Source organism: Oxyura jamaicensis, chromosome 2, assembly GCF_011077185.1.
Source record: "Oxyura jamaicensis isolate SHBP4307 breed ruddy duck chromosome 2, BPBGC_Ojam_1.0, whole genome shotgun sequence".
NCBI classification, from domain to species: Eukaryota; Metazoa; Chordata; class Aves; order Anseriformes; family Anatidae; genus Oxyura; species Oxyura jamaicensis.
In genome coordinates, this window is record NC_048894.1 from 104,016,090 (window position 1) to 104,031,713 (window position 15,624).

Genomic DNA, 15,624 nt, shown 5'->3' on the forward strand with positions numbered 1-15,624 from the left:
ATGTACAATGCTAACTTGTTTTTGATTCCTAGGTCGTTAAGCCAGACATCAGGTAGAACATCCATGTGTTTAATAATGCTCTTGTGGTTCCCAGAACCTATGTGTCCTTACACTGGCTTATAGCAGCAAATTTTATATGAAATATCTATCACAGAAGGCCTCAGCAAAAGGGCTATGGAGTGAAAAGAAAAATTCAAGGTAGTACCTCCTTAAAAGGATGAATGCATATGGTTATGAACGTGTTGGGTAAACTACTTCTATTATTAGATAAACTTTTCCTTTTTCTGGTTCAGTTTTGTAAATTCTCAATTCTATTTTTATATGGTTTGTAAGATACATAAATATTTGGTACAGTTTGCCAGCAAAGTCTGCAGGTTTAGTTTCTACAGTGATTTTTATTATTTCTCTTGCTATTACTCTTCTAAGAGTATCTCTCAAAATAGAGTAACTCAAAGTACATTGTTTATGTGATAGGTTTAGTAGAAGGGGCCTGTATTTTTATAAATATTATGGAAACAAGAAATAGCCCATATTTGGCCTATTTGTAGCAGGTTATGCTACAGTTTAGCAAAGGAAAAATGTAACTAATATAAACTAATGTAAACGATCAGCTGGATGGAAAATCTTTTGCTTTATTTACTGCTTTGTCAAAATTAGTGATAGTTTAAATACATTTGCTTGAACAAGAAAAAAAATAACTAGCAGTGCATTATTGTGAGACATTTTATTTGTAGAACGTTTATAGTTTCTGTCTTTTTGGAAAGAGGTAGATTAATTATGAACTTATACTGTCAGAAGCTAAACTTCAGGTAAATTCTTTTAAAATTTCAGTATTTCACAGATATCACCAGCATAGTCATAGTGTGAACTTCAAGACTTCTCAGTCTACCAAAAAGAAACAACTTCAGGTAATGCCAAAGATACAACATATTTTAAAAGAATAATAACATGCTGAAAAGATCCCACCATTTCAGCATTAACTGCACAAGTACTTGGTACAGTCCTTCTAGACTATTTTTTTTTCATGATTTAGATTCAGATGTATCTTGAATAACTACTTTGCTTCTTATATAATTAAATAAATGCATAAAGATAAAATGTTTGATGATATACTGACTTGCTGCAACTCTGAAATGACCGGCCAATCATTCATTTCTTTTACAGTTCAGAGCATTGTTCTCTGCACAGGCACTCAACAGTGTCTGAACTTGGACTAAACATTTAAAACTTCAGCACAGAGCTCCATCGCCTGTGTGAAAGGAATAATTTGTAGCACTTACTCATCTCATGGGCCAGACAGTGAGAAAACTTTTTGGGTAGCAGTTTGCAGATTTAGAATCATAGAATAGTTTGGGTTGGAAGGGACCTTGAAGATCACCTAGTTTCAAGCCCCCTGCCATTGGCAAGGACACCACCCACTAGATCATGTTGCCCAGGGCTCCATCCAACCTAGCCTTGAACACCTCCAGGGATGGGGCATCCACAGCTTCTCTGGGCAGCCTGTGCCAGTGCCTCACCACCCTCTGAGTGATGAATTTCCTCCTAATGTCTAATCTAATTCCATCTCTTTGTTTAAAACCATTCCCCCTTGTCCTATCACTACAGTCCCTGATAGAGTCCCTCTCCATCTTTCTTGGAGGCCCCCTTTAGATACTGGGAGGCCACAATGAGGTCTCCACAAATCCTTCTTTTCTGCAGGCTAAACAACCCCAGCTCTCTCAGCCTGTCTTTATAAGGGGGTGCTCCAGCCCCCTGATCATCCTCATGGCCCTCCTCTGGACCCACTCCAGCAGGCCCATGCCTCTCTTATGCCTGGGACACCAGAGCTAAATGCAATACAGTACTCCAAGTGGGGTCTCACAAGCGTAGTACAGAATCACATCCCTCGACCTGCTAGCTACAATTCTTTTGATGCAGTCCCAGATTCAAATGGCTGAGCTACAAGTGCACATTGCTGGCTTATATTCATTTTTTTGTGCACCAATACCCCCAAGTCCTTGTCCATAGGGCTGCTCTCAATCCACTCATCACCCAGCCAGTATTCATGTTTGGGTTTGCTTTCAGGGTTACTAAATCTGTCACCAACTTTTAAATGAAAAATGGTTGAGGACAAAGTAGGAAGCGGATTGGTCAAGTGTTATAGGGAAAGCTCTCTGCCTTTGAAAGGATCTCATGAAAATTGGTCAGAATCAGCTGCTGCGTCATTCAGAGGCTTGTGCTGTACAGCTCCAAGCAGCTAGAACTCAAATTGCAAAGCGGAGCAAGGTAGAAATATTTATTTATTTTTTTTTTTTTTCCTATGGGCAGTGATATTTGACAGGTACGAGCTGTTACACTTTTTCATCCCCAGTTCTGTCTGTGAAGTATTCAAATGAAATATGTCCTATGCTAGGTGCATCAGAGATCCTGCACTGCCTAATTATGGAGAGGTAATTCATGGCATATCTTAGACAAAGAGCTGTGATGCGAATTGTTGTGGTTTCTTTACAGCACACAACTTTCTTAATTATACCCAGCACAGTATTTGCTTCTCAAATACAAAAATGGACTCCAGTTAAGCAGCCTGAGCTGTAATCAGTGGACAGAACATGTAGAGAGCACTGTGCACCTAAAGTTTGGCTTTGGGACTGAATGAAGAGTAAACTTACAAAATGTTACATGGAATATATGCTGATTATTTTTTCCAAAGTTTATGTTTCAGCCAAATGCAGAACCTAATTCTGATCCTTCTATGAGCTTCTTATGTGATCTAGGGAAAAAATACTCTTTTTTTAGCCTCCCAACTTGTAAAGCAGACATAACAGTACGACTATGTGTTTGTGTGTATATATGTATATATATGTAAATCTTTACATGGAAAGTGCAATATACAAATTGAAGACTATTGTGTGCCTGGTAATAGTAAAACCGACAGTCACTGTATATGTTGGATTCATTTTCTCTGAATTTTTCTGTATTTCATTTTCAAATTAAATTAGGTTCTTTGTACAACTAGGGTGTCAACAAAACCAGGTAAGATGCCTTAGAGAATCATTCATAAGTGTTTGCCAAAATTGCAAATCAGTCTCATAAAAGAGGTACAAATATACAGGAAAGGAGTTACAACATGACTCAATCTGACGGAGTCCTATGAATAAGCGGAATAAGTTGACAACTTGAACAAATTGTCATTATATGACAGAACCTTGACTGCAGTGTCTCAAGTATCAGATCTTCTTGAAATTACATTATAGAAATCTTTGTCCAGAGAGTGTTAGCAAGAATAACATTTTCACTTGAAATGAATGGCATCTTTTCTGTTGCTAAATAGATGGAATCAGGTGATTGCATACCACGTCGGTAGCAAGACTGTGAAGCACCTAGTATGCCTGTGTGCCTGTGCATTTTAACAGTGAGATACTGATGTATGTGTATTGTTTTTATGATCTATGACTTCTTGTTTCCACAGGTGAGTGCTGGAAGTAAAATAACAGTTCGTCTAACTAATTTAGAAACCCTTCTCAGATCTTTCACTATTCCTATTTTTGGAGTAGTTCTCCAAAATATAATAAATTAAAGTTGGAATAATAATATTATGTTGCACTCAATATTCACCTCACAATGTCGTAGCATTTGGAAAAAAAAAATGAAAAAAAAAATAGCTAATTACACAAGCACTTAACCATTTGAGACATGCAGCTGTTCTTATCTCTGGTTGTTCAAGCATCTCACATGAGATAAATCGTGCTATTCTCATTTTAAAAAGGAAGCCCATATCTTCAACACTACATCTCTGTGAAGGAGCCAAAGGACATTAAAATCTGCAATCAAGAAGCAGTTGAGGATTCCCTTTGGACACAATAATACTCCCAGGTGATACAGCATGCTGGTTTAGGAGTGATTAATACTCCCAGGCAGAGGATGGGCATGCCCAGGCACTCAAGGATGTATCACTCCTGTTGCACAGGTACAAGCTGATGACACAAGCTGTGCTGAGTACATACAGCATGCCTAGAAAGTATTACATTTATTGTGCAGGCTCTGTAACATGCATTTGCCTATGCACAGGGCATCTTGAACAGGTTGAGATCACAGTGTCTGAGTAGAGTGTCGATGGAGCACACATACAATAAGTCTACATTAAATCACAGTGGGCAGGCTTAGGATTTCTGTGGGATTTTTTTTGGCCAATTTATAGTTACTGCAGGACTTCTATATATCCTGGGCAAATACTGAGACTTCCCAAATTCTCACTGGATGAGAGAACAAGCACAAGGAAAGGGGAAGGACCAGCGGCACGAGGCTTTGGCTACTTCTCAGGCAGGGGGCGGGCCAACATAGCTGTACCAGCCAATGTACTATAAGGTCTTTCTTCTGCACCAAAGACTGCATTATAGCGTAGAGATATCTAACCTGGTTATAGCAGTAGTAGCAATCTACTTTGGAAAAGCAGGCTGTCTACTTTGCTAGTAGTGCAGACTAACAGGAGTTGGTCTGGAGAGCAAACGGTGCAGAGGACCCGAAGCCCATCCTGTACACATTTCATGTTGTGGCGTTTTCATTTTTCTTTGTTTTCTTAAATTCAGATTATCTGTCCTTCAGTCCCAGGACATGGATACCCACCCACTTGCAGCTGCAGTTGGCTAAATCTGCTCCTGTAGAAATCCTAGGAGTTTGGTTCAGGAAACGGATCCAGTTTGCATACAGCAAGATCACAGTAAGAACAACGGCACAATAAAGGGAGACAATCAGGGCATTCACTTCAGAAGTATACTCCCGATCCAGACTAAAACACTAATGTAGGCATTGGCAGGGAGATCAGCATGGACTGATTTATCTTGCCAAGCAGTTGGACTTGTTGGTCTGCACAGACCTTCAGGCTAGCACAGCAGATCTGCTGCTGCCATCCAAGCTGGCAAGCTCAGTTCGCTCCACAGTGCACCACAGGCTTTAGCCAAGATAGAAACTGATTTTAGCAGCATAAATGGCTCAAAATTCAGGGAAAGAGAAAGACGTTTTAGAGCTGCTGTCGTACTGTGTGCCAATACTGAATCTTGCTAGTGAAAAGTGATGTGCAAAAACCGTAGGCTGACGCTGAAAGGAAAAGTAGCCTTTGTCCTGTGTGTCCTGTATAAGGCAAGAGAATGTAAGAAAGCCTAAGAAGATCTTTTGGAAGATTTTGGAACAAAAGTCTTGCTCAACTCTATGTAGGAGATTTAAAATTTTAATTTTAAATTACCTTTTTCATCTTTGGATCAAGTAATTCCTTCCTGGAAAAGCATACAAACATATTTACATTTTTTGAACATTCAAATAACTAAATATTCATGGAAGTACATGTCACAGGAAAGAAGACAACGCAGACGCAGCTGAAATCAGTAACAAATTAAGATCTTCACCTTCTTTAAAACTTTAGAAAAGAATAGGTTACAATCAGACAGTAAATGTCACAGGCTCCCATCAGTGGTTTTTAGACAAATGATACTGAAAGCAAACGCATCAACACGATAGTCATACTGCCATACAGGAAATAGGAAAAGCTCTGGAGTTTAGAAGAAGACAATCAAATTCAGCCATAGATTCTTAAAATGGGGGCAGAATCCCATGTTACAGGTCATGGAAATTAAAAAACATACACTAGTCACCATACTCTGTCAAAATAGCTTTGTTTACTTACACAACAAGCAAACATATTGTTCTTCACTGATATTTTTAAACATGTATTTGCTTGTTGGTAGCTATTTTTAAGCAAATAGAAGAAAATGCATATGTTTGCATAAGAGCTTGTAGATGTCTGGATCAAGATCTCCAAATGAATGTTTTGACTAACTCCAAATCTGTGCCACCTCTTTTAACTCTTCATATATAGGTGTGCCTGAGCTGTTCTGGCTTAGGAAAGGTTTGCTTACGACTTACACAGAATAGGTGAATCAGCTTTTAAAGGCATCGCTTTCATTAGTCCCATCAGTTAATTTTAGATACCCCTTGAATTTGAACAAAACAACATGACTAAGGATATTTGTAATAGTCATCGTGATGAAATATTATGTGGTAGGCATGCAGCCCTGCAGATGAATTGTGCCAAACAGGTAACAAATCCCAACCGGTTCAAACATCTTGCAATGTGAGATGTCCTGCCAAGAATCAAGAACGGGGGAGATGTGGGTAGTGCAACTGCATAGCCCTGTGGTACTGTAGGCCATAGACTTTGCACTGAGTTTGCAAGGCCCCAGAACTGCTGGACTTGTTCTGCTAAGACTTTTCTTGACCTTCCCACAACTTTGTTTTACACATTCTAGCTCTAGCAGTAATTCTTCTAATTGGCCAGGTGTCTATGAGCAATTTGATTTACTTTTGCTTATCATTGTATAGTACCACCGCGGCTTTACAACTCTAACATAATGAGACAGAGTAGAGAAATGAAGGTCCGGTATGACGACGAGGGCCCTGAGAAATGGAGACACTGGATATGTAGTAGATGAATATGGACATGGGATAATAAGAGATGTGACACAAGCTTGGCACTGGTGCCCTCACAGCCACCAACAACTTGCCAATAGCTAGGTGCAGAAATGCAGACCTGGAGATGGACAAAACAGATGTAGTAACTGTCAAAAAGAACAAAAAAAAAAAACTAACAAATGTAAAAGCCAACATGAGTTTGGTTGGAATGTGGAGCGGCAGACCAATGAAGAAAGAGCAAGATGTAAAAGTGTTAGCAAGGACATAAGATGACCCTGTGAAGGTCCTAGAGGGAGAAAGAAGAAGCCATCAGCATGCACACCGTATTCCCCACAGTAAGGACAGCTGACAGCTCACCGTAACATCCCAGGCCACCACCACCGGAATGAAACTACCAACTTCAGGACCTAGCAGAGCAGGGGAAAGGCGAGGATAAATAATATCAGGAAAATGGGTAGAAACTAGGAAATATGAATATGAATGAGTTTTGAAATATGAAATATGAATGAGTTTTAACTGTAGTATTATTAATACTGTTTTTTTTTCCACATAGACTTATTTTTTTCTTGCATCTTCTGTAGTCACAGACCACATACAATTGAAAATAATTTCAGCTTTTGTGGGAAAATTAAGAAAGGCACTTCAAAATTTGTCCCTTGTTGGCTAAAATAAGTACAGACAAAGAAAAAAAAAAAAAATCAATGCCTGCAGTGCATTAATCTCCTATTTTGTCATTCGTCCAGAGAATTTTGTTTTTTCTTAGTCAGAAAATTTAACATTCTGGCTGATGAATGTTAAATGGTTGGCATGTTACTCACAATAGATTTCATAAATACAGGGATTTTCCAGGGGTGAGGCAGGGAGCGTGCAAAGATTACTAATATTTTCCTTGATCAGTGGGCAAGTAGAGCTGTGCAACTGGATCAGAGCAAGGATGTCTCTTAACTATGCAATCTGCTGAGTTTATTCAGTATTTTTAAGTTTCAGGAACAATTAGAACGATCGATCATGTTTGCATGATTTGCTCAGTAATTAAGGCTAGGTTCACAGCATGCCATACAGCCTAAAATGAGCTGATGCTATTGGCAGCTTTCATCTGCTTGCCTACAGTTTGTTTTACTGTATGCACAGAATTTTGCCCCAGGAAAAAAATCTGCAGAAACCCCTCTGCTTGCGGATTTGTAGAATAAACTCCTTGGATCTTAGTGCAAGCATTTTCTCTCAATGCACACGCGTAATTTTCTTGTGAATGGCATTTATGCGTGTACATCAAAAGACAAAAATCCCTAAGGGCCTCTGTTTAAACCAACAATAGCAGAGAAATTCAGGAATCTCCCACCACAGCATGCCCCATTTTGCCTACTTTGTATCACGAAGGCTTTGAATGAAATCTGTGGCAGCCAGGCGAAACAGGACACGCACTGCCTTTCTGCTTGCTCGCTCGCACAGACTTAAAATTAAGCCATCAGGAATTTATTGGCTGTCTAGTGGGCGCACATCACCCATGCAGGGTGGTGTTGGTGCAACGGGGATGCTACAGGGGACGCTCACCATCATGTGCCCCATCTGCAGCTTTCTGCCAGCTGCTGGGGTTGGGGCTTGTGTTTTAGGATGGTACAGGGGGGCGGTGTGGGAGCTGATTAAAACATCACCATCATCATCATAATATATATATGTGTAGTATATATATATATATAATATATATATATGTAGTATATATATATATAATATATATATATATAGTATATATATATATATACCAGCACCACCCAGCCTTTAAACGGGACTGATGGCAAGAAACTCCTGAGCATCCAAACCTCCGGGAGGGAGGGAAGAAGGGAAGGAGGGAAGGAGGGAAGGAGGGAAGGAGGGAAGGAGGGAGGGAAGGAAGGAGAGAGGGAGGGAGGCGCTGCGCCCCGCCCCGGCCCCGCGGAGCTGCGCGGAGAGGCGCGGAGCAGGGGATGCTCAGGATGTCCTTCAAGGTGAGCCGGGAGGGGGGGGGAGACACACAAGGGATAGGAGCATTTAGCCCTCCCGCTTCCTTTTTCATTTTTTATTTTTTTTAGCTTTCCGTGCCGGCAGCCGGCAAAACGTTCCATCGTATTCTTAGAATTAGAGCTCCGTTAATTTATTTATTTATTTATATTTTTAGAAAGAACGGTGGGAGGGGCGGTTGGGGGGGGGCGGGGGGAGAGGGTCTGTGGGGTGCCCCAGGGGTGCTTTGGAGGCAGGCTGTGGAGCGGGTGCTTTCCGCAGCGGAGGTCCCCCCGAAGGACGGGTGCTCAGCGGTACATAAATCACGGCCCTCTGCTGGCTTCAGGGTCTGTGCTCTGTAGGTTTTGATGCAGCCGGGAGCCTCCCCTCGACTTTTCTGGTCCTCTCTGCTGGTGCTGGTTGTGTAATAGTTAGGAAGCAGCTTTTATCCCTGCTCCCCGGCTCAGGCTGTGGTGGCCACTGAAGCTCGGCCGGTTCGTTCCCTTTTCTGTGATTCCTGTCACTGTGCTTCTGTCATCCAAACCCACACCAGAGCAGTCATAGTCAAAACATTGCCTAAAATAAGTTTTTTTTTAAAAAAAAAAAAAAAAAAGTCAGAGGACAGGATTAATAAGATCAATTGGCAAAGAGGGAAGCAAGCAGCAATTTGCTGATGATAGCAGATTATATTTAGGCTAGATGTACATCTCCTCAGTTTATGCACTTTCTGGATGTTGTGCTTGCTCTTCACTTATTGATCACCAGCTCCATGCCAGTCCTCTGCCGTGTTGCTCGTGCTGCGTTGCTTTACTGGAAGGGTTGTTCACTGTCCTTCCCTCTCCCTCAGTCCATGCATCTACCCCAGCAGTGCTGGTGCAGCACTGGCACGGTGCTATTTCAATGGCAGGACTGCTCAATGCTGCAGGTGGCTCCCACCTGCAGCCAAAGCCCGGATTTGTCAGGGAACAGGACACCTGCCATGTGCTGAGTGGTGAAATCTCAGCATTTATCTCGTTTTTTGTCCTTCCTCAGCCCCATACCTCTTTAGTCTCTCCTGCCCCTCCACTCTTTCTCTGTGAGTTGCTCCCACCTTCGTTTCTCATCAGCACCTGCCTTAATTTGCTCATGGCCTTTCTCCTCTATTTATTTATTTATTTATTTATGTCAGAAACTGAGGTGCCAGCATCATGTTCTTGCCACCTTCTCCCTTTTTGGCCTCTGTGTGTTTTTTGTTGTTGTTTTAACCTTGTTCTTCATATTTTCTTATCTGCTCTGTCCCTATCTGCTCCCTTTTTGTGCCATTTCTCACTTTCTGTCCCTTCCTGCCCAAGGTAGCTCTGTGCCTGCTCCCTCTCCCTCTGGAGAACTGCAGGCCCCTGCCTTCTCTCTATTTTCTGTGTATTTTTCCTTGGTATTTTCCCTTTCTCTCAGTGTACTCTCTGTGTACTTACTTCGGACTCCAACCACTCTCCATTTGCTACTGCCTATTCACGTTTTCCATAGAATCATAGAATCATAGAATCATAGAATATCCTGAGTTGGAAGGGACCCTTAAGGATCATCAAGTCCAACTCTTGACACCGCACAGGTCTACCCAAAAGTTCAGACCATGTGACTAAGTGCACAGTCCAGTCTCTTCTTAAATTCAGACAGGCTCGGTGCAGTGACAACTTCCCTGGGGAGCCTGTTCCAGTGTGCAACCACCCTCTCTGTGAAGAACCCCCTCCTGATGTCAAGCCTAAATTTCCCCTGCCTCAGCTTAACCCCGTTCCCGCGGGTCCTGTCACTGGTGTTAATGGAGAAAAGGTCTCCTGCCTCTCGACACCCCCTTACGAGGAAGTTGGAGACTGTGATGAGGTCTCCTCTCAGCCTCCTCTTCTCCAGGCTGAACAGGCCCAGTGACCTCAGCTGTTCTTCGTACGTCTTCCCCTCCAGGCCTTTCACCATCTTTGTAGCCCTCCTCTGGACACTCTCCAACAGTTTCATGTCCTTTTTATACTGTGGTGCCCAGAACTGCACACAGTACTCGAGGTGAGGCCGCACCAGCGCAGAGTAGAGCGGGACAATCACCTCCCTTGACCTACTAGCGATGCCATGCTTGATGCACCCCAGGACACGGTTGGCCCTCCTGGCTGCCAGGGCACACTGCTGGCTCATATTCAACTTGCTGTCTACCACGACCCCCAGATCTTCTAGGCTGCTCTCCAGCGTCTCATCGCCCAGTCTGTACATGCAGCCAGGGTTTCCCCGTCCCAGGTGCAGGACCCGGCACTTGCTCTTATTGAACTCCATCTTATTACCCTTCTCACCCACAAGCTAGCATTTCTCATTCATTCTCATTGTCTATACACATGAACATCCTCTCTTCTTCTACACATTGTGCCTACCTTAACTTACATCTGTATCTTCAATTACCTGTCTCTTTACTCATGGTCCTTTGTGTAAGATGTATTACTATCTAATGAAGACCTCTGACTTTCCTCCTGAGTCCCACTAATATTTTCAGTTATATCATGCAGATTCTGATTTCCAGCTTTAAAACTTTTCTCTTGACTCCTCCTTTCCATCAGGACTGGCTTGGAAACTGAATAAGAAAATGAAATGTTCTTACATTTTGACAGTATGAGGAACCAACCTCTGGACTAGGGTTCTCCTCCCTTTTCTTTCTCTGTTTCTTTTCTTTCATCTTTGAGATCAATAAGAGCTACACTCATCCGCCTCAGCTGTTAGCCTGCTGTGACCTCCCTCTTCTTTGCAAACAGCAAGTGAAAGGTAGGGCAGGGAGTGGGAGCTGGTGGTCACAGCATTTAAATGATACTTTTCTCCTCAATCTTCCTTATATGACACATACAGTTACTTTATCACATTTTACTTCTTCTGCATTCCTGTATAGAAATGATCTTGATAAATTTATAGGATATATTTTCCTCTAAGCCATTTTTCAATAGGCATTTTTGCTTGATGTCAACACAGCATCAATATAAGGCACGCATTTCAGCTCTGAGCTCTCCAAAAGGCATACAAACAATTGAAATGAGTAACGCAGCCAAATTTTGCAGTAATGCTTTAGAGACCTTGATGAAATAAAGGAAATTGTACCCTGAAAACTGTTGGTGCTGGAACAAATGACATAATGAAATATTAGCTAATGCTTTGGTGAACATGGCATCACTTTTTCCAGAAGTTTAATAAGTTCTGTTCCCTGACTGTCAATGCTGAGAATCATTTGTTTATTTTAAGAAGTTTTTAGGAGCAGACTAGCTTTATAATAAGAATTGCATCAAAACTTTATCCAAGTAATCTCTTGAAATTCAGCATTGCCTCTCCCTAAGAAGTATCTGATGAGACAGGACTGAATTCATAACTGAGCAACAGCAGCCAAGGTGTATGTCGTATCCTTTGGTTTAAAACCAGTTCATTGCTAAAAAATATTCAGTTAATCAGATTGATAATTCCAAACTAATATTGTGTCTCCTAGTGATGTCAGTATTGTTGATATCACCTGACAATGAAGAGCACACAGATATAAATCCTTGGTTTTGAAGACAGAATACAAATTGCTACACAGTTTTTCTTGAGGTTGTCCCTGTAGATTGTCCAGGTTGCTTGAATGGTTTTGCAAATTCCATTCACCTTAATATATAAAACAGCTCAGATTTGTGTGTGCTTTTTCTGTCTAATCAATACATAGCTGATAGACTGAGCATGCTGTATACACAACGGTTATGTAAGGAATCCCCAGCACTGTGGGGTCACGAGGGGAATTACAAGTACTGATAGTGATCATCACAAATTGGGTCAGAAACACCACTGGGAAAAACCTAATTTCATGTCCTTGATGCATTTGAGAATTCTTCCCTGAATCTGATCCAAAGTGTGAGGACATCTTTGCTGGAGAACTGCGGTAGGAATTACAGAATATCACGATAATAAAGACAATATCCCTAACTATGATCACTAAAAATAAATATCTGCCTAATAAACTAGAGCAAAAAGCACAACATGGACCACTGTGTGTTTGGGTCACCTGCCTGCTATCACATACAATTTGAGTGGTTGTAAGGGTAAAGGTGGAATAACCATGCTTCCTGGCTGGTCACCAGCAAGGAGGGTATAACGTGCTAGCTCTGTCTTAATCCACATTATCAGCAGTTTCACCAGAGGAAAAGCAGTTTATCAGCTGTAAAAGGAAAATCAAAATTAAGCCTATTGTGTTTCTTGCAATTTTCTTTTTCAGTCTCCTGCCCCTCTATGTGCTGGTACAAGAAATATTACTAACAATTTATGGGAACATTCCTAGAATTTATTGAACGGCTGAAACTTGTCTCAAACAGTTGCCAGTTTTATGACCTGCTAACACCTATGAATATTAAAAAATGCAACCAATTAAAAATTCCCAGTGTGATGGATTTGGAATAAGTTCACATGGAAGTCATTTGGTGTCTGCTGGTTTCTGGGAGGTTTATTATACGCATGTCGCTGAAGGAAGCAATTTCAACTCTGATCTATGGATATATTTTAAGTGTCAGCCATAAAATTATTTAATTGTAGTTCTCTATCACATTACACTTGTGCATTGACTTTTAGACATGGGAAAGTATGCATCGAATGTTCTGAAGCAGAGCGACTGACTTTTATATCCATTCTGCTCTCTCTTTGGGTTACCTTGACGGCAGGATTTATGGGAGAGTGAGGTCCCTGAGTTATTGGCACTGTTTTGGTCTGAGATACCACCAATGATGTGATGCTTTTACTGAACTGTTAATGATATTCAGCCTTATTCAAAACCAGAGCAGGAGCCTGCAGTAGGATATATGTACCATTGCCACCGTAGCTTTGCTTCACCTCAGCACTTCTGCTGCCACATTCCTTATCCATCAGCTTTTTTTTTTTTTTTTCTGTCCTCCTCCCATGCTGAATTTGTGATAATTTGCTCCTAAAGGGAAGAAGTTTCTTTGTGCCACTGCGGAAAGCTACCAGTGTGATTAACAGAGGTCTGTGAAGTCTAGATTTCAGAGTTTCTCTATTTTGCCTTGTTTGTATAGTAAATGAATTCATAAAGCTGTAGACAGCAAGATTTTAGCCTTCTTTTTCTAGCATCACCCAGAAAATAACTCATGTGCTGACAGCTGCAGGGTGTTAATTCCAGGAAGGGGACAAACCAAATAATATTGGAGATTGGTGAGCAATGCTTTTCATGTATCAGGGCTTTGTATGGTAAAGACAGAAGTGGCAGAGAGCGAGCCTGAAATGCAGGAGGATGTCCTGCAGCAGGACATGTCAGCAGGGTGAATCAGCTGCTGTAACTGGGCTCGGCCCCACCACAGAAGCAGACCATGCAGGTACCAGTTAGAACATTGTTTTTTGTGATGTTTCCCTGGGGATCTGGAACGGCTTCGTCAGCTCTTAATATAAAGCAAGCTAAAAGTCATGCTGCTATGGACACAGGGAAGACCTGAAACAGCATGAGGTAGCACAGGCAGACTGATCTCTGTAATTGGGCAAATAAATCAGATTAGCTTCCCTTAAGTGAAAAATGCCTGTCTTGAATGCAGAATTTGCACGTGCGTGTTTGTCCAATATGTCTTCCAATTTTTTTCCTTTTTTTTATTTTTTTTTCACCAGAAAGAAACACCACTCGCCAATGCTGCATTTTGGGCTGCAAGAAAAGGAAACCTGGCTCTCCTCCAGCTGCTGCTGAACAGCGGGCGAGTAGATGTGGACTGCAAAGACAGTGTATGCACACGATGCACGTATTCCCATAGCGCTGATTTCACATCGGTTTCCAAAGCCCACTGCAGAGAGGGTGAGGCAGGGATCTGACTGGAGACGTTTGAGAGTCTCATGACACCTGAACATGATTTAAAACCTTCTCTTGTCAGGAAGCAAGTCTGAAACTCGAGATAAAATAGCATGATGATTTATATCAGTGGCAAAGGGTTAGGAATTTGCCAGCACTCAAAAAAGTGTCTTACATAGTTATTTGTGGCGCTGACATTAAAAACACAGATCCTAGCACCTCGGGCTTCTCTTTGCAAGGAAATGTCATTGTGGTAGTAGATCACAGTGAAGAATCAACTCAGCCAAGCCCAGTAGCAATGATTCTGTCAGCTAACATTGCTCCTCATAATTAGTTTTTTAAAAAATAACCCTGGACCACAGTTTCCATTTAAGCAATGTAAAAGTTTGCATTTGATGTGCAGCCATTCCCGCTGTGAGCAGCATGCAGTGTGCTACAAACAGCCGGTGGTGCTGGCCTCCTAACCTCCTACTCTCCTCACCCCAGTGTCTCCTGCACTGACACCAACACGAAGGCACAGCAAGATTTCCAGGCAAAAAGGAGCCCAAATAAGTGACCAACAGAATTCATGGGATTTTTTTTTATTTATTTTTATTTATTTATTTTTTTTTCTGTAATTGTAGCCTGAAAGTAGTTTTGAGGTTAGAAATGGGTTGAAAACACAGATAAGGTGTATGTCTTGCTATTCTGCCTGTAACATTTGTACCTTTACTTGGTTGTACAAAATTACTGCAAAAAGCCAGAGAAAACTGAGGTTGAGAAGTCCCCAGATTTCCTTTGGCTGGTGTTGGGACTGACTTACAGGCAGTTGTACCTGTGTCGTACAGGACTAATGACACTTCTAGCAATTAATGTGTTTCTCTCACTGTGAATGCCTTCAAAGTGCAAGAGATTTTCTAAGCCTATTGTCTTTAACCTATTTTTTCATCTTCATTTCATTTTTGACCTGTAGGTGAGTACTCGCAAAGTCTGGAGTTTATCCTGTGACTGTCATTCAGACAGGGAGGAAAGGATGCATAGATGGGGGCATGAGGTAAACAGGATAGAGACAGATGTAAAGAAATAAGGTCCACTACTGCTCATTTTTTTCTCAAAATAAGACAAACCTCGATCAAGAATTTTTATAACGCCCTGTAAAATATCCTGATGTTAATTTTGTCAGGTATACACATCTTCTAGATTAAAATATTTTCATACAATTAAGGCTGCATGCTTCTTTTTTTTTTGCAAAGTCACACATTCCTTCTTTAGACTGAATTGGTGTGTGTGAAAGATTACTTTTGTCCTTATGTATGTGGGCTTTGCACGTTGCCCTTATACCACATGCATGTAACCTAAGTTCGGTTCAATGGAGCAGTGGCGCTATTGGGGTTCTGAGGGAACCTGAACATGTAGTTCTGTTATGGAAA

At 41.5% G+C, this 15,624-nt stretch overlaps 1 protein-coding gene across 2 annotated transcripts in view; it reads left to right on the plus strand.

Annotated features, from left to right (window-relative positions):
• Window positions 1–8,344: 8,344 nt before the first annotated feature.
• Window positions 8,345–15,624, plus strand: part of ANKRD29 (ankyrin repeat domain 29) — a 32,961-nt gene continuing 25,681 nt past the window's right edge. For both annotated transcript variants that reach the window (XM_035317963.1, XM_035317964.1), the window contains exons 1-2: window positions 8,345–8,423; window positions 14,041–14,151. In XM_035317963.1, coding sequence (XP_035173854.1) covers window positions 8,403–8,423; window positions 14,041–14,151 — 132 coding nt within the window. In that variant the 5' untranslated portion in view covers window positions 8,345–8,402. The remainder of the gene's footprint in view (window positions 8,424–14,040; window positions 14,152–15,624) is intronic.